The 24,763-nt window shown below is 40.2% G+C and overlaps 2 protein-coding genes across 2 annotated transcripts; both read right to left on the reverse strand.

The window, feature by feature from the left end:
* Positions 1 to 204: 204 nt before the first annotated feature.
* On the reverse strand, positions 205 to 543 carry LOC138879192 (uncharacterized). The gene has a single exon (XM_070158786.1). The coding sequence runs from the start codon at positions 541 to 543 to the stop codon at positions 205 to 207; it is 339 nt and encodes a 112-aa protein (XP_070014887.1).
* Positions 544 to 3,151: 2,608 nt separating this feature from the next.
* Positions 3,152 to 3,574, reverse strand: LOC138879193 (uncharacterized). The gene has a single exon (XM_070158787.1). It carries the CDS (start codon positions 3,572 to 3,574, stop codon positions 3,152 to 3,154), a length of 423 nt encoding a protein of 140 aa, XP_070014888.1.
* Positions 3,575 to 24,763: the final 21,189 nt, after the last annotated feature.

A 24,763-nucleotide genomic window follows, 5' to 3' on the forward strand; every position in this document is an offset into this window, starting at 1 on the left:
CTTGGATTTTAGCTTCCTGGGAAACACTCTCAACCTTGAGTTAAACAACAATACAAGATCGCCCACTTTGACCTCTTTATTCCAAAAGTATTTGTCACCAAGATATTTTATATTTTCTTTGTACAAGGACAAACTCGCATAAGCATGGTATCAAAACTCATCTAATTCATTCAAATGTGCAACCCTCAAGTTAGCGGCTACATCTCAATCAAGATTCAACATCTTTAGAGCCCACATTGCCCTGTGCTCTAGTTCCACCAGAAGATGAGAAACCTTTCCGAACACCAACCCGTATAGCGACATTCTGATAGGTGTTTTGTTAGCCATATGATAAGACCATAATACATTATCAAGCTTCTTGGACCAATCCGACTGATTAGCATTCACCATTTTAGACAAGATACTCTTTACCTCCTGTTTGGAAACTTCCACTTTCCCACTAGCTTGTGGGTGATAGGGAGTCGTGACATTGTGAGTAACACCATACTTGCCAAGTAAAGTGTCAAAATCCTTATTGCAAAAATATTCCCCTCCCCATCGCATATAATTGCATGTGGACTACCAAACCAAACCTTGTGAAAATATTCTTCTTTAAGAAAGCCACTACACTTCTCGCCTCATTGTTGGTAAAGCGACAGCCACAACCCATTTGGACACATAATCCACCGCGACCAAGATGTAGGTGTTTCCAGAAGAAATCACAAAAGGACCCATGAAGTCAATACCCCACACGCCAAAAATATCAATCTCCAAAATGGTAGTGAGAGGCATTTCATTTTTCTTTGAGATTCCACCGGCCCGTTGGTATTCATCACATATTTTCACTAACTCACTTACATCATTGTAAAGAGTGGGCCAATAGAAACCATAACTAAGCACTTTGGTTTCCGTTCTCGCTCTACCATGATAATCACTATATGGAGATGAATGACAAGCCCCAAGAATTTCACCTTGCTCTTCTTCCAGTACACATCTTCTAATCACCCTATCCGTACAAATTCAGAAGAGGTATGGTTCATCCTAATAATAATCTTGATAATCTCGTATGAGATTCTTCCTTTGGCTTGAAGAGAACTCATCCGAAATGATTCCACACAAAAGAAAATTTGCTAGATCCGCGAACTATGACACCTCTTTCATTGAAATTTCCAAGAGTTTCTCATCAAGGAAGGAATCATTGATTTTAAGGCCATCATGCGGCCTCCCCTCCTACTTCAAATGAGACAAGTGCTCCGCCACTTGGTTTTCACTACCTTTTCTATCTTTGATGTCAATATCAAACTCTTGCAACAAGAGTACCCATCTCAGCAACCGAGCTTTGGAGTCCTTTTTGCTCATAAGATAACAAAGTGCTGCATGATTCGTGTGGACAATGACTTTTGCACCCATCAAGTACGGGCGAAACTTCTCAATTGCAAATACAATGGAAAGGATCTCTTTCTCCGTAACGGTATAATTGACTTGGGAAATATTCATAGTCTTACTAGCATAGTAGATCGGCTGAAAAATCTTGTTGATATGTTGCCCGAAAATAGCCCCAATTGCTACGTCACTTGAATCACACATGAGTTCAAAAGGCACACTCCAATTTGGAACTGTGATGATGGGAGTAGTTATCAACTTGAGCTTCAACAATTCAAAAGCTCTCATGCAATCATCATTGAAATTAAACTTGGCATCCTTCTTGAGAAGCTTGCACAACAGGTTCACCACTTTAGAGAAATCTTTGATGAAATACTGGTAAAAACCCGCATGTCCTAAGAAAATCTGCACAGCCTTCACCGAAGTTTGGTGTGGAAGCTTAGAAATCACCTGAATCTTTACCTTGTCAACTTCAATTCCATTCCTTGAGATTTTATGGCCAAGGACAATACCTTCCTCGACCATGAAATGATATTTCTCCCAATTGAGCACCAAATTGGTTTCTTTACATATCACCAACACTTTGTCCAAATTTTGTAAGACAATCATCAAAAGAATCTCCTACAATCGATAAGTCATCCATAAAAATTTCAAGTTAGTCCTCTACCATGTCCGTGAAAATAACCATCCTACACCTTTGAAAAGTCGTCAGTGCATTGCACAAACGAATGGCATACGCTTGAAATCAAAAGTACCATAAGGACATGTAAAGGTTATTTTCTCTTGATCTTCCAGAGCAATGAGAAATTGGTTGTAGCCTGAGTACCCGTCAAGAAAACAATAGAAAGCACGACCGGCCAATCTATCCAGCATTTGATCTGGGAAGGGAAGTGGAAAGTGATCCTACCTTATGACTTTGTTGACCTTGTGATAGTCCATACACACCCTCCAACTGGTCACCGTTCTTGTAGGAATCAATTCATTCTTGTCATTGGTGACCACCATTATGCCCCCTTTCTTTAGGACACATTTAACCGGAGAAGTCCATGAACTACAAGAGATGGGGTAAACAACCTCGACATACAACCACTTCATGATCTCTTTCTTGACAACTTCTTGCATAGCCTCATTGAGTCTCCTTTGTTGTTCAATAGATGGTTTAACGCCATCCTCCAACTTGATCTTATGCATGCAAAAAGGGGCGCTTATACCCCGAATATCTACCAAGGTCCACCCTATTGCCTTCTTTCTCTTTTATTGCACCGCCAATGTGGAATATACTTGCACGTTAGTCAAACAAGAGGAAAGAATAGCTGGTAAAGTAGAACAAGGTCCAACAAGTTCATACCGAAGATGTGGAGGCAATGTCTTCAACTCCAAGGTAGGAGGCTCTTCAATAGAAGGCTTTGTAGGAGGAGTCTTCCTATTTTCAATATCCAAGGACAATTTTCGGGGTGCAAAGTAGTACGACCCCATTCTTTGCAAAGAGTTCAGACATTCCATGAAGTCATCCATCACGTAATCATCAAACATAAGCAAGACGACCTCCAATATATCACCAACATTAATCGTAGCACTTGTATCATCAACAATGACATCGGTCACCAAGTCCTCAAAAGAACACACCTCATTGCTATTTGGTTGCCGCATAGACTTACACACATGGAATACCACTTTTTATCACCTACCCGGAAAGTGTGTTCTCCAGCTCCAACATCACAAAGTGCCTTACCCGTAGAAAGGAAAGGTCTCCCAAGAACAATTGGCACCTCATAATCAACCTCACAATCTATAATGACAAATCCACCAGAAGAATGAATTTATCACTCCGGACCAAAACATCTTGAATCACGCCCAATGGTCTTTTCATGGTACGATCATCCATTTGCAATCTCATAGAGGTAAATATTGGTTGCCCAATTCCCAAAGTATTAAAAACTAAATAGGGCATCAAATTAATATTTGCCCCAAGATCACAAAGAGCCTTAGCAAACTCGACACTTCCAATTGTATAGGGAATCGTGAAAGCACCTGGATCCTCCAACTTAGGAGCCATTAAATTAACAATTGCACTCACTTGATGAGTGACTTTAATGGTTTCAAAATTTACCGACCTCTTCTTGGTTACAAGATCCTTCATAAACTTTGCATAACCAGGTATTTTTGCCAAAGCTTTGACCAATGACACATTGATTGAGAGACTCTTCATCATTTGCATAAACTTCTTGAATTGATTTTCACAATTTTGCTTGGCAAGTCTTGAGGGTATGGAGGTGGAGGCTTGGGCAATGGTGCCTTAGCCTTTTTCACTAAAGCTCCAGTATGTCAATGATGTGTTCCCTAGATAGGTTCACCTCATCTTGAGTCTCTTCTACACTATCATCAATATCAATCCAAACTTTCTCATTAGGTTGCACAACATTGTTCGGGATCTCTTCTTCTTGCATCACTTGATCATCATCAACAATTTGCTTTCCACATGTGGTGGGTGCATTTCCGCCTCTTCCACTTCTTATGGTAACCTCCATGGCATGCCCCATATTGTTACCACCCTTTGGGTTTACCACTGAGTCACTTGGTAGTGCCCCCTAGGGCGAGAATTTAAAGTTTGAGAGATTTGCCCCATTTGAACTTCTAGGTTGCGGATTGATATGTTGTGTGGGGCAAGTTGGGCATCCGAATTGGCATTCTTTTCCATCATTTTCTTGAACATATTTTCAATACATCCCATCTCATTGGTTGAAGAACTTGAGCCATGGGAAGGATAAGGAGGTGGTTTGCTCGTTGTTGATACTTTGGGTGCCCTTGAAAACCCGACCCCTAGTTGCTTTGATTGCTACTACATCTGCCTTGATTGTTGCCTCCCCAATTTTCTTGGTTGTTTCCACTCCAATTTTCTTAATTGTTGTTTCCACTACAATTTCCTTGATTGTTATAATTTCAATTGCCATGATTGATTTGTGGTCGCCATTATTGTTGGCTTGGGCCTTGGAAGTTGTTTATTTTGCCTTGAAAATTGTTCACATATTGAACGTCCTCCTCTTGTTCATTGTATGAATCATCTTATTCAAAACCACCATCATCTTGCACATAGTTCTCCACTCGAGTTTGTACTTGTGGACCTTTGGTTCTCCTCTAATTCACTAACATATTCACTCCCTCTATAGCATTGACTTGCTTAGGAGCTTGCACTTGACTAAGTTGAGATTTTGCTAGTTGATTCATGGTAGTGGTCAATTCGGCAATGGCTTGCCCATGGTCATGCAATTCTTTGTGGAAATGAATCATGTTCGGATCACCTTGTGGAACATTGGCCCGGGATTGCCAAGTCGATAATGTCTCCACCATCTCATCCAAGATTTCACACGCCTCTGCATAAGGCATAGTCATAAAGTTTCCACTGGCTAGTTGATTCACTACATATTGGTTGGTTGTGTTAATCCCACCATAGAAGGATTGTTGAATCATGTTTTCCGTCATATTGTTGTTGGGACATTCCTTAACCATTATTCTGTAACACTCCCATATCTCATGTAGTAGTTCATTCGGCTCTTGCTTGAATGCCAAGATCTCATCTCAAAGTGTAGCCATGTGCCCGCGAGAGAAAAACTTTGTAATGAACTTTTCCGCCAACTCATCCCAAGTGTGAATTGAATGGTTTGCAATCATTCCAACCAATCTAAAGCTTTCCCCTATAGAGAGAAGGGAAAAATCCTTAGCCTCAATGCGTCCTTGGATACATTAGTTTGCTTGCTCCCCCAACACCCCAACATGTATCCACAAAGCCCTTCAAAATTTTATAGGCATTTTGAGTTGGAGCACCGGTAAAGAAACCCCGTTGCTCAAGCAAAGTGAGCATCACATTGGTGATTTGGAAGTTGCCCGCCCTAATACAGGGAGGGAGTATTGTACTAGCATAACCTTCATTGGGTAATACCCAGTGTGGAGTTGCTCGTGGTGGAGGTGGTGGTGTAACGGGCACATTGTCATGAGGTATCCGGCCTCTCTGATTAGCTTGCGGCTCAAGAGGTACCTCCTTTACTTGTTCATCCTCGCCGTCCAATTCACCCAAAGGCAAATTTCTGAGATCATTGTTCACCATGTTTGTACCTATAATTGCTTAAACAAGTTAGAAACAATGAAGGAAAAGTAGATATTCCAAAAACACACTCAAATATATAGTTAACACCGTTTTAACTCCCCGACAACAACGCCAAAAATTGATCCACGTCCAATCCGCACTCAATAGTGAGTCGAAATGGTCGTTGGAAGAATAGTACCCAACAAGAGTTGGGGTCGATTTTCACAGGGAGTTTAATATGGGTGTTAGAGGTATACAGTTGATGAGAGCAAATGAAATAACTAAATTGCACTTCCAAACAATGGGTTTTATTTTCTACTTCTAAATTATCACTAATAATTATAAACTAAAGAGAAGAAACTAGAAACCGAATGATTGTTTTTATAGTTTTTACCAAATGGTTAAAAAGCCTAGGGATGTGACCTTTACCTAGGTGTTCGCCTAATGGGTTAAGTACGTTAACACTTGTTTCATTGATCGGGGTGTATTATAGCTCTCAACTCTAAGTTAGCCACTCAATATCTATTGGTCATAGAGTAACTTTGCCCAATTTGGCTTTCTCAAGCCCAAATGGATATCAAGCTAAATAGTTGATAAGAGCTTAAGTCGGGTTTTTTCCTATCTCTAGTTCAAATCCTTTAATTAGGCTAATCAAAACCTTAATTAACCAAATTTCTTGTTAGCCAAATTACCCTAGATTAGGTCTATCTTTCTCAAGTAAAGACCAAGTCAAAAAGGGATGAATCAATGTTTGCAACCATTAATTCTAAAATTAAAGCACAAACAAGGCTAAATAATCAACACCAATCATAAACAAGCATTAATTTAAATACCCATAATATTTACACACTAGGGTTGGATTACAACCCTAGTAAGAGTCTAGCTACTCATAGTGGAAAATGAAGAAAACAAATAAGAAATACTAATTAAGCTCATAATCTAGGATTAAATTGATAAAATATGTTGTTTAAAACCCAAAATAGTCACAAACTTCCTAAAATAGCTAAGTACAATGGCTACAACAGCACAAACTTCAAAATTGACCTAAAAATGTGATTCTCGTGTATTTATAGTGGCCCAAAATTCATTGACAAAAATGCCCTCGGGAGGTTCTACGGCCGCAAAATTCCATGTGCGATCCGCAGATTATTTCATCTTGCAGAGACTAGGATTCTGCAGCCGCACAATTTGGTCTGTGGCTATAATGCATCTTCTGAGCTGCACAATTCTTGTGCGGTCTGTAATTCAGTCAAGGTTTCTGGTCTTGGTCATTTGCACACTCTCTGAACTTTGAATTCTTTGTTAGTGCAGACCTTGTTCTGTGGTCGTACAATTTATGTGTGGTCCGCACATTAGATTAAAGTTTGTTGGGCTTCTTCACTTGTTTTGCAGCCACAAAGGGAATCCTATGGTCCACACTTTCTTCTGCAGCTACAGAAATACCTCTGTGTGTTACACCTCATATTTTCGTACGTAAGAGTACATCGTAAGTCAATTGATGTAAGTTCAGAAATGAAATCTTCTTTGAAAAGTTTACAAAGTTAGTTAATCATATTAACGTGGAGGTTACAAATATTTTAGATCATGAATACCAAGTACAAATATGATTTGAAGGCTTAGAAGCTAAACGAATTGAAGAAAATAAGTTTCGTCGAAAGTCGACAAGTTGGAATGTTATAACAGGTACTTTTGGGGTGAGACTAGGATGATTAATATTATAAGGAGATTTATGTTATGATTTATTTTAGTCGTATGATAGTTGCGTGTTATGTTTTGAAGTCAAGCGAGTTGTGGAACAAAAGTTGGAAAAGGTCATTACAAGTTCCATTCATAAATATGTAGAAACTAGGTCAAATGTAGCTGAGCCTTTCTCCCAATGTACTTTGAATTACATGGTGATCTACTACAAAATGGATGATCTATGAGTATAGTTTCCAACGGCATAAACCGTTCATTGACACAATGTTGGAGTATAGAGATATTTACATTTTCGCGAAGTAGGTGCATCACCTACTTGCCAAAAGGAGATGCCTCAATTAAAAGCTCCAAAGTCGGCCAAGAGGGGACTTTTAAGGGCTTATCAACTCATTTCTTTCAGGGATCTTTCAGAACAAGAAAACCATATTGGACCCCTACAACTCCTCCCTAAAAATCCCACACAAACCCTAGGTTATTTCGGGTGTTACGATGTGATTCTAGTGCCGAAAAGCTTGGAGAGCTTGCTAGTTTCTCTTTCTCCTTCTTGTAGCTACGTTGGGGTCTGATTTTGGATGAAGAAGGGCTAGGTTTCGTGGGTTCTACTCATTCCAAGATTAAGGTTCAACCAGACGAGTTTAGTGTGGTTATTGGACAGATTGTGATAATGTATGTTAAGGGTAAACCTTTTCTTCATTTTGGCATGATCCCATAACCACATGAGTTTGATCACAAGACACAAAGAGAAGTTCGTATTCCTAAACTTATGTACATTATCCCAGTCTCATAAGTTACAGTACTATCCCTTATCGAGACTTAATATTCAGTTAAGTATTGCCTTATTCCAAGAGAGCAGAGGGTCTGTATATATGTATATATATAATATTATAGTATTTTCACCACCATCGAGTTATAATCGGTGGGCAGGCCCCTATTGGGCAACCTTTGATAAGATGGTAAGTTATATCAAGCCTACTGTGGATGAGCACCTATGAGCGAGCCTAGGATGGCCGAGATACAGAGCATAGTATAGCCAAGCGCCTATGAGTGAGCCTACTACGGTAGAGCAGTTACACATACCGAGCCTTATAGGGCCAAAAAATTATTTTACTTACTATATTGAGAGAGATGAGTTAGTATCAAAGATAAGCATATCTTCAAATTATATTTGACTCCCAAGTACTTTCTGTTTTTATATTATCAGTTTGGTTTCAGCTTTAAGTTATTCTATTGCCTTACATAATCGGTACATTATTTCATACTGACGTCCCTTTTGGTGGGGACGCTGCATTTCATGCCTGCAGGTCTTGATAGACAGCTGGATAGACCTTCCCAGTAGACAAAGTCAAATATCAGCTTGGTTGGTAAGCTCCACTTTCTCGGAGTTACCAGGTCTATACCTTGGAGTCCATTTTATATATACAGGTTTGATGGGTAGGTCGAGTGTTATATCCTGCATTTCGTACTTAAAAGTTTCGTCGTAAGTTAATTAATGTAGACTCGGGGATGAGATAATTTTTGAGATTATGAGCATTTATGCTATTTATAACAAGCGATAAGTAAGTGCCGTGAAGGATAAAGGGTAAATGAATCAAAGAAAATAAGTTTCGTTGAAGGTTGTCGATTTGGGATATAATACGATCCGAGCTACAATACCAGACATTTATGGACTAATGCCATACAAGGTACCCCGACCACGATAGTAAGGTACGCAAAAATGTATTAAAAGTGAGTAGTATTTTAAATAATTTGAGATAATTATTAATTATGTGGGTAACGGAATATTTACTTAATTAACTAAGAAATTATGGGATTAGATTAAACCCTCCCCCCCAAAACGTGGCAGCACCCTAATCATATTTAAGTAACTCTTAAAGTCTTATATAGATGGCACAATTTGGAGAATCAAAGTGGCTTAGTCATCCACTAAGTGGGCCACACCCAATTAAGGTTTCCTACAACTAGTGAGATGCTTATTCCTTAGAAACAAAAGAGATCAAGGATCAAGAATTGAATTGAATCTCTTAGAAAATAGGCTGATCGTGAGTTGCCATCTTACTACAGTTAGTTTGCTTCATGTTTCTTCAATATAAATTCATTTGTTTCTTACAAATCAAATGGAATATCTTGTGTAAGTATAGTGGGCCGATCGTAAGTAAGTAATAAAGCAAAACAATTCCATACCAAATTCTAAGAGAATCAGTTATGGTATGTTAAGTCTATCCCTTCTTTCTTTTTGGCATGGACCTTACGATACAAACAAAATGAGCAAATGCACAACTTCCATAAATGACTCTATTCATAGAAATAATAGAGGTTCCTATGTTCTTGATTCTCATATGCCTTATTATTTCTATCGTTGTTCATGGGTCTCAGAAAATACGTAAGTTGATAAAAGTTTACTTTATGATATTAATTAGAGGCATAATGATCTTATGACGTTCCGAGAAATTTTTGTTGGCATACTTCTCATGCATTGCATTCATTTATACATGTACATTCACCCATGACCAGATGGTGTTATATACGCGTATATATGTATATATATATATATGTATATGGGATATGGGAAAAGGTTATGACATTATATATGCACCACCACCTGATCAGTTGGTATACGTTGATAATTTTGCCCACAGTGGTCGAGATGATATGATGGGATACCTTCAGAGGCTTGATGATATTATGTACACCTATACCTGTGCATGACACGACATTTATACGCACGTGCATGACATTATAAATGTTTCTGGATTTACAAAGTGATTTAGATTACACTCAGAATATTTTATTCCATGTTTCATCTATGTCTGTTATGTACGGATTTTTATGCCTTACATACTCAGTACATTATTAGTACTGATGCCATACTTCTCGGAGCCTGTGTTTCATGCCCGCCAGTGTAGGTAGACAAGCTGACGGTCCCCCTTCTTAGGATCCTTGATCAGCGAGAGTTGACGTGCTCCACTTGATCCGGAGCTGCTTTCGATTTTGGTACAATAAGTTTGTATACATATATGGGTATGACGGGGTCCAGTCCCATCCTTGTACAATTGTATATTCTATTAGAGGTCTGTAGACAGTATATATAGTTGGATAGTATGTGGCCTTGCCAGCTTCCAGTTTTAGACATATATAGTTGTCTATAGTAGCCTTGTCGGCTCGTCTTACATATTCCGCACGTGTATGTACACATGCCTTTTGGGCAGGTTTCCCTCATGTATGTTATTCTCGTAATTCAGCAGATGTTATTCATGTTTATATCTTAGACACATGCTCAAGGGTATTTGACGGATAGGACTCGAGCACTCGTCGCGGCCCATCGGTTAGGGTAATGACAAAAGTGGTATCAGAGTAGTTCTATCCTAGGGTTGTCTATAGACCGTGTCTTGTAGAGTCTTGTTTATGGGTGTGTTGTACATCACACCTATAGATAAGAGGCTACAGAACATATAGGATGTTGTCCTCCCTTCTTATCTTAGATCGTGCGATATAAGAATTCATGTTCCTAATGATATGTTACGTTTTTAGTGATGCCTGCGAAGACTACAGCCACCCATAAGGGAAAGTCCGTGGCTGGTGAGACTACTAGTCGAGTGCCACAAGTTACTAGGGCTCGAGGAGAGTCTCAGAGTGAGATTCCATCTCAAACTTCACATACCCCGCCCTCTCCAGAGGAGCTCCGAGGGGCACCAACTCCAGTACCCGCCCTTGTATGTCCAACTCCTTAGCCAGATGCAATGGGTCAGGAGAGAACAGATGTTATTCAGTTATTAACTCGATTAGTAGCCGCACATGCTCGCTATTAGGAGATAGGTATTGGTTATGCAGATAGGTCCGTCAGTGCGAGGGTTCGTGATTTTATTAATTTGGACCCTCGGGTATTCACTAGAGCATAGCCAAATGAGGACCCTCAAGTATTTATCGATAAGATGCAGAGGACTTTGAGGGTAAAAAAAAACTGCGACTGAGTCAGTTAGGCTAGCTTCCTATAGACTTTAAAATGTTGCAGTTAATTGGTGCGAGTCTTTGGAATTGTCCATAGGTGAAGATGCCCCTCCAGCAGTATGGCAGGAGTTTATAGAAGATTTTCTTCGTCATTATCTGCCACCCGATCTTAGTCAGGCTAGAGTTGATAGGTTCTTGACCCTTTGGCAAGGTAACATGAGTGTTCGGGAGTACAGTCTTCAGTTTGATTCGTTGGCTAGGTATGCTCCCAATATTTTTCTAAGATGGAGGATCAGGTTCACCGGTACGTGATGGGGTTAGAGCCGCACTTGCTTAACGATTGTATGTCGGTTTTACTTCAGGCAGACATGGATATTTCTCGTATTCAGGCATACGTTCAGGGCGTAGAGGAGCATAAGCAGAAGTAGATGGCTGATCGTGAGCATGATAGGGCCTAGAATAAGAGAGCGAGGTCTTCGGGTCCTTCTGGTGAGTTTCGAGGTGGTCAGAGACCACAATACCCAAGGTATCCAGCCCAGCCATTAGCTAGCGGCCCCCAGTTTGGCAGTTAGAAATTTGACCGTTCCATATATTCAGGGCCTGGTCAGAATTCCAAGGCCTCAGGTTCTTAGTATATGGGTGAGTCAAGTCAGATAAGGCCACCCCTGCCACGATGTGCTCAGTTTGGTAAGCAACAAGTCGGGCAGTGCCGTATGGGGTTGGGTGTTTGTTATTCTTGTGGTTATTCGGGCTACATTATAAGGGATTGTCCGACGAGAGGTGATGCAAGCATAGCTCAGCCAGCAAGATCTGTAGCTGGTTCATCATTATCAGTACGCCCCCGGGCAAGGTTCACAAGCACCAATGAGTTATGGTAGAGGCAGATGTAGAGCATCTAACTCAAGCGGTCCTCAAAACCGCATTTATGCATTTGCAGGATGATAGGATCAGAAGTTATCACCTGATACTATTACAGGTATATTATCAGTCTCCTCATATGATGTATATGCACTGATTGACCCAGGTTCCACCTTTCATATGTTACTCCGTTGTTTGCTAGTAAGTTTGGAATAAAACCTAAATTGGTTAAACCTTTTGAGGTGTCTACACCTATTGGGGACTCAGTGATAGCTAAGCGAGTTTATGGAGATTGGATAATAGTAGTTCATAGTCGATCTACAGTAGCAGACCTAATCGAGTTAGACATGGGAGAATTTGATGTTATAATAGGTATAGATTGGTTGGCTTGTTATCATGCCAACATTGATTGTAGATCAAAGACAGTCTGATTCCAATTTCCAGGGGAGCCTGTTTTGGAATGGAAAGGTAATATGGCATCGCTAAGAGGTAAATTTATTTCCTATCTCAAGGCAAGGAAGATGATCAGAAAGAGCTATATTTATCACTTAGTTTGGGTTCATGATATGAAAGTAGAGTCACCAGCCATTCAATCTATCCATGTGGTTAAGGAGTTTCCTGATGTTTTTCCTGATGAGCTTCTGGGTCTTTCGCCAGAGCGAGAAATTAAGTGTGTTGTTGATATATTAACAGATAATCAACCAATGTCTATTCCTCCCTATAGAATGGCACCTGTAGAGCTTAAATAATTGAAGGAACAACTAAACAACTAAGGGACTTGCTTGAAAAAGGCTTTATCAAACCTAGTACATCACTGTAGGGAGCACCTATGTTATTCGTGAGGAAGAAAGATGGTTCCTTGCGGATGTGTACTGATTATAGATAGTTGAATAAGGTGACGATCAAGAATAAGTACCCCTCTTGAGGATTGATGATTTATTTGATCATTTGCAAGGTGCCAAGTGTTTCTCGAAGATAGACTTGAGATCCAAGTACCGTCAAGTAAGGGTTAAGGTGAAAGATATTCCGAAGACAACATTCAAGACCAGATACGAGCACTTTGAGTTTTGTGTTATGCCATTCGGTTTGACTAATGTCCTAGCAATATTTATAGACTTGATGAATCAAGTGTTCAGACCCTTTCTAAATTTGTTTGTGATTGTATTTATCGATGATACATTGGTTTATTCTCGTTTAGAGACGGAACATGCGGATCACTTGCGTACTTTGCTCAAGGTTCTACAGAAAGGGAAGTTGTATGCAAAATTGTCTAAGTGTAAATTCTGGTTGAACTTTGTAGCTCTCCTTGGACATATCATTTGGGGTGAAGGTATTTGGGTTGATACACAAAGATTGAGGCATTAAAGACTTTTCCTAGACCCACGAAACTGACAGAGGTTCGTAGCTTTCTTGGTTTGGCAGGTTATTACAGGAGGCTTGTAGAGGGATTTTCATCCCTTTCAGCACCTTTGACAAAGTTGACTCAGAAGGGAGCAAAGTTTTAATGGACTAATGATTGCGAATGGAGTTTCCAGGCATTGAAGGATGGATTAACTTCAGCACCGATTCTAATGCTCACAGAAGGAACCGATGGTAATGTTATCTATTGTGACGCTTCGGGCATTGGATTGGATTGGATTGGATTGTGTATTGATGCAGCATGGTAAGGTTGTAGCTTATCCTTCTAGACAACTAAGAAGGCAGGAGAAGAATTACCCGACCCACGATTTAGAGTTAGCCGCAGTGATTCATGCACTAAAGATGCGGAGGCACTACTTATATGGCATTCATGTTGATATCTATACGGATCATAAGAGCCTCCAGTATATCTTCAAGCAAAAGGAATTGAATTTACTTCAAAGGAGATGGTTGGAGCTACTTAAAGATTATGACATTGATATTTTATCCCATTCTAGGAAGGCGAACGTGGTAGCCGACGCCCTTAGCCGTAGATCTATAGATAGCCTGTCATATTTATAGCCGGAGAAAAGGGGAATAGCCTATGAGATTCATCAACTAGCCATTCTTGGAGTTCGATTATTGTATTCAGCTGATACCAAAATTGCTATTCAGGACATATCAACATCCTCTTTAGTAACTGAAGTGAAGGAATGCCAATATGAGGATCATGTGTTAGCTCATTAAAAGGATACAACCCCTCAGAAGGAGAAGGTACCATTTGAGGTTACAGAAGATGGGGTCCTCAGATACCGAGGATGATTACGTGTCCCTAATGTTGCAGGGCTACGTCAGCAGGTCATGGGAGAAACTCACTATTCTCGTTATTCTATTCATCCAGGAGAAACAAAGATGTATCATGATATCAAGGAAATATATTGGTGGGATGGAATGAAAAAAGATATAGTAGAGTTTGTTGCTCAGTGCCCTAACTGTCAGCAGGTCAAGATTGAGCATCAAAAACTTGGTGGATTATTGCAGGCTATGGACATTTCGACATGGAAATAGGAAGTAATCAATATGGATTTCATCGTAGGTTTACCTTGTGCCTAGTGTAAGTTCGACTCTATATGGGTAATTATTGATAGACTTACAAAATCAACCTATTTTCTGCCCGTTAAGACTACATATTCCGCAGAGGATTATGCAAGGCTTTACATTAAGGAGATAGTACGACTACGTGGTGTCCCTATATCTATTATCTCGGATAGAGGAGCTCAGTTTACAGCTAATTTCTAGAGATCCTTCCGAAAAGGATTGGGGACTCAGGTAAGTCTTAGTACAACATTTCATCCCCAGACAATTGGACAGGCTGAGCGTACTATTCAGACACTTGAATATATGTTATGGGCTTGTGTGATAGACTTCAATAGTAGCTGGGATGATCATCTGCTGCTTATTGAGTTCGCATATAATAATAGCTATCATTCTAGTATTCAGATGGCTCCATACGTAGCTCTTTACAGATGGAAGTGTAGGCCATCCATAGGGAGGTTCGATGTTGGGGAAACTATGTTAGTAGGACCAGAATTGGTACAACAGGCAATCAAGAAAATTAAGATTATACACGAAAGGCTATTAGCAGCTCAAAGCTGTCAGAAGTCTTATGCAGATAATCGACGGCGAGACTTGGAGTTTCAGGTTGACGACTAGGTATTCCTAAAGGTATCATCGATGGTGTTATGAGGTTCGGTAAGAAAGTAAAACTTATCCCTCGGTACATTGGACCATATAGGATCATACTCAAGGTAGGCCAAGTAGCATATGATTTAGACTTGCCTTCAGACTTGGAGTCTGTACATCCAGTCTTTCAGGTGTCTATGCTCCATAAATGTATCGAAGATCCTTCCATAATTGTGTCAGTTGACAATGTTCAATTTACAGAACATCTATCGTATGAGGAAACTCCCATTTCTATACTAGATAGACAGGTTCGGAGATTGAGGACTAAAGACGTAGCTTCAGTGAAAGTACTTTAGAGAAACAACAATGTGGAAGAAATGACTTGGGAGGCCGAAGAAGACATGAAGTCTAGATATCCTCACTTATTTCCTCTTCCAGAACAGGATCCGACTAAGACATCTGTTACATCCCGCATTTTCGTACGTTATAATTTTGTTTTCAGTTAACCGACGTAGACGCAGGGATGAGATCATCTTGACGTTAATGTATTTACGCTATTTATAACAAGCAATAAATAAGTATCATGAATGATAAAGGATGCACGAATTAGAGAAAATGAGTTTCGTTGAAAATGGCCAAGTTTGGATAAAATACGGATCAATTAATAATACCTGATAATTATAAACTAGTACCATGCAAGGTACCATATGAAAATGGTAGTGTAATATATAAAGTATATATGAAGTATTTTGAAAATAAATAGAATTTTAAGTAATTTGTGATTATTTTTAAATTATGCGTGTAATAGATTAATTACCGGGTAGCGAAATATTACCCGGTTAACTAATAAGTAGATAAATTAAATCACCCCCAAGGAGAAACGTGGCATCCCCCCCTTTATTATAAGGTGAGTCATTAATTAAGCTTCACATATGTCAAGTGCTTAAATTTTAAAGTCTTATCATTTTGGTGAGCTTTATCAAAACAAAGTAATACAATTCATTTCAAGATCAAGACTTACGTTCTGTCTTGAACCAAAACCAAGAGAACAAACTTTTGACATTCTGACTTCAACCTACAAACGTGAGAGAGTAGGAACATATTGTTCAATTCAATCCTTACAACATTTCATTAAAAAAAAACGTTAAAAGCAGATTGAGTTCGTCCGAAATTTCAAGTTGTCCAAGTGTGAATTTCCTCCATATTTCGCAGAAACAGGTTCGTTCAAATAATTCCGAGAATAGGTATGTTAAGGCTAAGACCTTCCATCATTTGGGCATGATCTTGTCATTATACAAGTTTGATAACGAGGCATAAAGAAAAATTCATATTCCAGAATTTGCGTATATTTTGCTAGTCTCCCAAGTTACGTATATTTTTCTAGTTTTGTAATTACCATATTCTCCTTATCGGGAATTCATATTCAGTTGAGTATTTTCTTCTTCCAGTAAAGAGAGCACAAAGTTTACATATATACAGTATTAAAAGTTTTTTCATTACCATCGAGCTATAATTGATGGGCAGGCCTCTATTGGGAAACATCTGATCAGACAGTAAGTTATATACCGAGCCTACTGTGGCCGAGCACTTATGATCAAGCCTACTACAACAGAGAAGATATATATGTATACCGAGACTTATAGGGCCGGACAACTATTTTACTCACTATATTGAAAGAGTTGAGTCAGTATCAGCAGATGAGCATATCTTCAGATGTTCTTGACTCCCAGTTCTTTTCAGTTATTATATTATCAATTCAGTTTCAGCTTAAGTATATTGCCTTACATACTCGTTACATTATTTCGTACTGACGTCCCTTTTTAGAGGCGCTGCATTTCATGCATGCAGGTTCAGACAAATAGATGGGTAGACCTCCTCAGTAGGTGTTGCCCAAGTTTAGCTTTATCGGTAAGCTCCCTTTCTTTCGGAGTTGCCGGGTCTAGCAGTGTGGTGTGTATCTTGTGTATATATGTAGATAGGTTATGGGTAGGTCGGGGCCCTGTTCTGATCATAGTACATCTATCAGTAGAGGCTTGTAGATATATCATGTTAGTTAGTACAATATGTTAGGCTTGTAGGCCCTGTACATATATTTTATTGGTTTGTCAGTTGTAGTAATTATGATGGCCTTGCTGGCCCATCTTTATGTTGACGTTTAGTCAGCGTTAGTCTCCTATTTAGCTTTATATTTTGCATCTCATATTTTCTTGTACTGTGGCCCATGGCCAAAGTATGATATTACATGTCTAGAGTTTCTTAGTTGAAAGTGGTATGCAAGGATAAGTGAGGCACTAGGTGCCGGTCTCGCCCCCAGGCTCGAGGCGTAACAACATCACAACTATAAGGTACGTGTATGAATATTTGTGTTAGTTATTGTCATTGGTCGTGTGAGGCCATTGTTGTTATTGATGATTGTGGTCCTATGTGGCATTGGATTATTGAGTATTCTACAGAAAAGGTTAATAGTAGTACTATTACAAAGGCGACTCTACCAAGGTTTATATAGATCTCGGGGAATTAAACATTCGAAGATGAATGTTTCTAAGGGGGGAAGGATGTTATATCTCGTATTTTGTACATAAAAGTTTCATCATAAGTTAATCGACGTAGGCTCGGGGATGAGATTATTTTTGAGGTTATGAGCATTTATGCAATTTATAACAAGTGATAAGTAAGTGCCATAAAGGATAAAGGGTAAACGAATCAAAGAATATGAGTTTCATTGAAGGTTGTCGATTTGGGATAAAATACGGCCCGATCTACAATACCCGGCATTTATGGACTAATGCTATACAAGGTACCCCATGACCACATGTTTAGAGTCTCTTAGTAGAAAGTGGTATGCAAGGATAAGTGAGGCACTGGGTGCTGGTCTCTCCCCCAGGCTCGGGGCACGACAAAAGTGGTATTAGAGTAGTTCTGACCTAGAGAGTCTACAAGCCGTTTCTAGTAGGGTCTTGTTCATAGATGTGTGCTGCACCACATTATATAAGCAGGGGACTGTAGGACATTTAGGAGTTGGTTATCTTTCTTTCAAATCTAAATCATGCTGTAGCACTGAGTTATAGGAAATTTGATTTAAACTTATGTGTTGACGTTTACATGTACATATGACGGTAACTAGGAAGACTACAGCTAGCCAGAGGAGAGAAACAACAGTAGGTGAGGGGACTAGCAGGTTACCCTAGTAGTTGGGGACCAATCAGAGTCGTAGGGAGAGACCCCTACCCAACGATTACCGGCTCCTCCGCCACCTGAAGAGATTCCTAGGGAGACCTCACATCTAGTTCCCCCTCCGCTTCCATCAGATTAGGACTTGAGGAGTGCGGTGCATTTGTTGGCATAGTTGGTAGCCACCCAGCAACATGCTAGAGCAGCCGCTAGTGCAGGACCTTCTGAGGGATCTGGGAGTTCTAGGGTCTGATAGTTTATTGCTTTGAATCCCCTAGAGTTCACGGGGACATATCAGAGGGAGGACCCGCAGGATTTTATAAATCAGCTTCATAGGATCTTTCGGGTTATGCATGCCACGGAGAAAGAGGCAGTTGAGTTAGTAGCTTTTTGACTCCGAGATATAGCCATCCTTTGGTACGAGAGATGGGAAAGGTCCAGGGTAAGGGATGGGAAAGGTCCAGGGTACGCGATGCACCTCCTGCTATTTGGGAGAAGTTTTCAGATGCCTTCTTTGACTAGTACTTACCATGAGAGATCCGACAGGCCCGACTCGATTAGTTTCTAGCCCTCAAGTAGGGCAATATGAGTGTTCGAGAATATAGTCTCCGTTTTGACTCATTGTCCAGATATGCACCATCCATAGTTGCTACTATGCGGGATAAAATCCATAGGTTTATAGCAGGGTTGGCCCCAAAGTTGACTGAGGCGTGTGCCACCGCTGCATTACAGGATAGTATGGATATGTCGTGGATTCAGGAATTTGCCCAGAATATAGAGAGGGGTAGGCGTCGGCAATAGAGTACGGAGAGGACTGAGTCAGGGCAGTGTAAGAGGATGAGATTTTCCAGGTCTCAGGAGTAGTCTCAGGGTAGCTACAGGCCCCAGTACTTCGAACGACCTCCTAGACCTCCACCACCTCAGCTAAAGGGTTACAGGTATGACCGCTATACTCAGTCAGGACCAGGTGAAAGCTCCCAAGCATCAAGTTTGTAGCAAAAACGAGGTTCGAGACAGACGAGGCCGTTTCTGCAGCGTTGTGCCATCTGCGGTCGAGGACACTTGGGCCACTGCTGAGCCGGTTCTGATGCTTGTTATACATGTGGAAATCTAGGGCATATGATGCGAGATTGCCCAAATAGAGATTCTGGGGGAATGGCACAAGCAGCGAATTCAACAATAGGATCAGCTATGTGCGTGTATCCTTCAGGGCGTGAGTCTCAGTCTTCGGCTGGTAGAGGTCAAGGCAAAGGTAGAGGGTCCAGTTCAGGTGGTAACCATAATCGTATCTATGCGCTAGCAGGTAGACATGATCAAGAGTCCTAACCAGATATTGTGACAAGTATGTTGACCATTTGTTATCACGATGTTTATGCCTTGATAGACTCATGATCTACTTTATCATGTATTACCCCATTTGTTGCGAGGAAATTTGGTATAGTTCCTGAAATACTAAGTGATACTTTTGCGGTATCTACACCGGTCGGAGAATCGATTATCGCTAGATGCATTTATCGAGGTTGTACGGTATTAGTTTGTGGTTCTCAGACCTTAGCCAACCTAGTTGAACTAGAGATGTTTGATTTTGATGCTTTCATGGGCATGGACTGGTTGGCATCTTGTTATGCCACGATTGATTGTCGAGCAAAGACAACTAGATTTTATTTTTCGGGTGAGCCAGTCCTTGAATGGGTAGGTAATATAGTGACACCCAGAGGCAGGTTTATTTTCTATTTGAAGACGAGGAAAATAATAGCAAGAGGGTGCATTTATCATATTGTGCGAGTTAAAGATGCAGATGCTGAGATACCTACACTTTAGCCTATTCCAGTAGTAAAGGAGTACACAAATGTATTTTTAGATGAACTTCCAGGTATTCCTCCAGATCGAGAGATTGATTTTGGCATCGATTTGCTTTAGGAAACACAACCAATATCTATCCCTCTGTACAGAATGGCACCTGTTGAATTAAAGGAGTTGAAGGAGAAGTTAAAAGATTTACTAGAGAAAGGTTTCATCAGACCCAACACCTAACCTTGGGGTGCACCGGTATTGTTTGTATGGAAGAAAGACGGCTCACTAAGGATGTATATCGACTATAGGCAACTGAACAAGGTAACTATTAAGAATAAATATCCACTTCTATGGATAGACAACTTGTTTGATCAGTTACAGGGAGCTAGATGCTTTTCAAAATAGATTTGAGGTCGGGGTACCACCAGGTCAGAGTTCGAGAGGAAGATATTCCTAAGACAACCTTTATGACCCGATATGGCCACTTTGAGTTCCTTGTTATGTCCTTCGGGTTGACGAATGCACCTGCCATATTTATGGACTCGATGAATAGCCTATTCCGGCCATATTTGGATCTGTTCGTGATAGTCTTTATTGATGATATTCTGGTTTATTCACATTTAGAGGATGAGCATGTGGATCACCTGCGAGCAGCACTCCAAACCCTTTGTGATAATAAATTATATGTTAAGTTTTCTAAGTGTGAGTTTTGGTTGAAATACGCAGCATTCTTGGGGCATATAGTATCCGACAGAGGTATAAAGGTAGACACTCAGAAGATTGAGGCTGTGAAATCCTGGCCTAGACCTACCACTCCGATAGAGATTCGTTGCTTTCTAGGCTTAACAGGATATTACTGGAGGTTCGTAGAGGGGTTTTCTTCTCTTTCAGCACCATTTACAAAGCTGACGGAGAAACCGACTAAGTTTCAGTAGACAGAGGCATGTGAACAGAGTTTCCAAGAGCTTAAGAATAGGTTGACCTCAGCGCCAGTTCTAGCACTTCCTGAAGGTCCAGATGGTTATGCCATGTATTGTGATGCCTCACGTGTCAGGTTAGGATGTGTTCTGATGCAACATGGGAAAGTAATTGCGTATGCTTCACGGCAGTTAAAGAAGCATGAGCAGAATTATCCGACCCACGACCTCAAATTGGCTGCAGTTGTCCATCCACTTAAGATATGGCGGAATTATTTATATGGTGTTCATGTTGATGTGTTCACAGATCATAAAAGCCTGCAGTATATCTTCAAGCAAAAAGAGTTGAATTTGCGACAAAGGTGATGGCTTGAGTTATTGAAAGATTACGATGTTAGCATTATTTACCATCTATCGAAAGTTAATGTTGTAGCAGATGCTTTAAGTCGTCGATCTATGGGTAGCTTAGCACATGTAAAGGCCGAGAAAAAACATTGACAAGAGAGATTCATCAATTAGCTTGTTTGGGGGTTCGGTTAGTAGACTCTGGCAATGGAGGAATTGTACTCCAAAATACTGCGAAATCATCCCTCATAGCTGAAGTAAAGGAGAGGCAGTACGAGGCTCTAGAGTTAATCAAGTTGAGAGAGCGGGTTCCACAACAGAAGGATCCGTTGTTAGAACTTAAAGGAGATGGAGTTCTCAGATACAGGGGTCATTTGTGTGTTCCAGATATAGTAGGGCTACGAGACAGGATTATATCAGTGGCACATTATTCATGGTATTCTATTCACCATGGGTTGACAAAGATGTATCGTGACATTAAGGATGTGTATTGGTGGAACGATATGAAGAGGAACATTGCTGAGTATGTCGCTCAATGCCCTAGTTACCAGCAGGTGAAGATAGAGCACTAGAAGCCCAGAGGGCTAATGCAGACTATAGAGATCCCGACATGGAAATGGGAAACATGGATTTTATCACGGGTCTACCTCGTTCTCAACGTAAGTTCGATTCCATATGGGTGATATTCGATAGGCTCACGAAATCAGCTCATTTTCTACCGGTCAAATCTACGTATATAGCAGAAGATTATGCAAAGTTATATATTAAAGAAATAATGCGACTACACGGAGTGCCAATATCTATTATATCTGACCGTGGGGCCCAGTTTACAACATATTTTTGGAGGTTATTTCAGAAAGGTCTAGGAACTCAGGTGATCTCAGCACGGATTTTCATCCACAAATGGATGGACAAGCTGAACGCACGATTCAGACGCTCGAGGATATGTTGCGAGCATGTGTGCTAGATTTTAAAAGAAGTTGGGATGAACATCTACCCTTATCGAGTTTGCATATAATAACAGTTACCACTCCAGTATCCAGTTGGCTCCGTACGAGGCTTTCTATGGTCGTAGGTTCAGATCTCCTATAGGGTGGTTTGATGTTGGAGAATCTGGGTTATATGGGCTAGACCTGGTTCAACAGGCCATAGAAATAGTAAAGCTTATCCGGGAGTGACTGTTGACAGCTCAAAGTCGTCAGAAGTCATATTCTAACGTGCGGTGACGAGATTTAGAGTTCAGGGTTGATGACTAGGTATTCTTAAAGGTGTCACCTATGAAAGGTGTGATGAAGTTAGGTAAGAAAGTCAAACTTATCCCACCGTATATTGGACCTTATAGGATCATTTAGAGAGTGGGCCAAGTAGCTTATGAGTTAGAATTTCCCTCGGAATTGGAGTCTGTCCATCCGTTATTTCACGTATCTATGTTAAGAAAGTGCATTGGCGATCCTACCAAAATGGTGCCTACGAATGACGTACAGATTACAGAGAACTTATCATACGAGAAAGTTCTGATTGCCATCCTAGACCGACAAATCCTCAAGCTACGGAATAAGGAGGTAGCCTCCGTGAAAGTACTTTGGAGAAACAACAATGTAGAAGAGATGACTTGGGAGTCCGAGGAAAGCATGAAGTCTAGATATCCCTACTTATTTCCTCCTCCAGAAAAGGATCCGACTGAGACATCATAATCATAAGGTACGTGTATAAATTCTTGTGTTGGTTATTGTCGTTGGTCAAGAGAGGCCATTGTCGTTATTCATAATTATGGTCCTGTGGGTCGTTGGATTATTAAGATTCTACGGGGAGAGTTGGTGGTGGTGTTGTTATAGAGGAGACCTTGCCAAAGTTATATAGATCACGGGGAGTTGAACATTCGAGAATGAATGTTTCTAAGGGGGGAAGGATGTTACATCTCGCATTTTCGTACATTATAATTTTGTTTTCAGTTAACGGACGTAGACGCGGGATGAGATTATCTTGACGTTAATGTATTTATGCTATTTATAACAAGCGATAAATAAGTATCATGAAGGATAAAGGATGCACGAATTAGAGAAAACGAGTTTCGTTGAAAATGACCAAGTTTGGATAAAATACGAATCAAGTAATAATACCCGATAATTATAAACTAGTACCATGCAAGGTACCATATGACCACGGTAGTGTAATATATAAAGTATTTTGAAAATAAATAGAATTTTAAGTAATTTATTATAATTTTTAAATTATGCGGGTAATAGATTAATTACCGGGTAACGGAACATTACCCGGCTAACTAAAAAGTGGATATATTAAATCACCCCTCAAGGAGAAATGTGGCAGCCCACCCCCCCTCGCTTAGTATAAGATGAGTCGTTAATTAAGCTTCACATGTGTCAAAGGCTTAAATTTCAAAGTCTTATCCTTTTGGTGAGCTTTATCAAATCAAAGTAATACAATTCATTTCAAGATCAAGACTTACGTTCTGTCTTGAACCAAAACCAAGAGAATAAATTTTTACATTCTGACTTCAACCTATAAACGTGAGAGAGTAGGAACATATTGGTCAATTCAATCCTTAGAAACACTTCATTCAAAAAAACGTTAAAAGCAGATTGAGTTCGTCCGAAATTTCAAGTTGTCCAACTGTGAATTTCGTCCAAATTTCGCAGAAGCAGGTTCGTTCAAATAATTTCGGGAACATGTATGTTTATTCTAAGCCCTTCCTTCATATTGGCATGATCTTGTCATTATACAAGTTTGATAACGAGACATAAAGAAAAAATCATATCCCGGAATTTGCGTATATTTTCTAGTTTTGTAAATTACCATATTCTCCTTATGGGGAATTCATATCGAGTTAAGTATTTCCTTATTCCAGTCAGGAGAGCAAAGAGTTTACATATATATAGTATTAAAAGTATTTTCATTACCATCGAGCTATAATCGATGGGCATGCCTCTATTGGGCAACCTCTGATCAGATGATAAGTTATATACCGAGCCTACTGTGGCCGAGTGCTTATGAGAGAGCCCAGTTGGTCAAGATACATAGCCTAGTATGGCCGATCGCTTATGAGAGAGCCTACTACGGCAGAGTAGATATATATGTATACCGAGCCTTATACGGCCGGACAACTATTTTACTCACTATATTGAGAGAGTTGAGTCAGTATCAGCAGATGAGCATATCTTCAGATGTTCTTGACTCCCGCTTGTTTTTAGTTATTATATTATCAGTTCAGTTTCAGCTTTAGTATATTGCCTTTCATACTCCATACATTATTTCGTACCGACGTCCCTTTCTAGGGGCGCTGCATTTGATGCATGCAGGTTCAGACAGACAGACGGGTAGACCTCCTCAGTAGGTGTTTCCCGAGTTCAGCTTTATCGGTAAGCTCCCCTTCTTTCGGAGTTGCCGGGTCTAGCAGTGTGGTGTGTATCTTGTGTATATATGTAGATAGGTTATGGGTAGGTTGGGGCCCTGTTCCGATCATAGTACCGCTATCAGTAGAGGCTTGTAGATA

Source organism: Nicotiana sylvestris, chromosome 10 (assembly GCF_000393655.2).
Source record: "Nicotiana sylvestris chromosome 10, ASM39365v2, whole genome shotgun sequence".
NCBI classification, from domain to species: Eukaryota; Viridiplantae; Streptophyta; class Magnoliopsida; order Solanales; family Solanaceae; genus Nicotiana; species Nicotiana sylvestris.

Excerpts from the sequence above, each read along its gene's own strand:
- LOC138879192 (XM_070158786.1), bottom strand. The coding sequence starts at position 543 with ATGCGATGGGGAGGGGAATATTTTTGCAATAAGGATTTTGACACTTTA.
- LOC138879193 (XM_070158787.1), bottom strand. The coding sequence starts at position 3,574 with ATGATGAAGAGTCTCTCAATCAATGTGTCATTGGTCAAAGCTTTGGCA.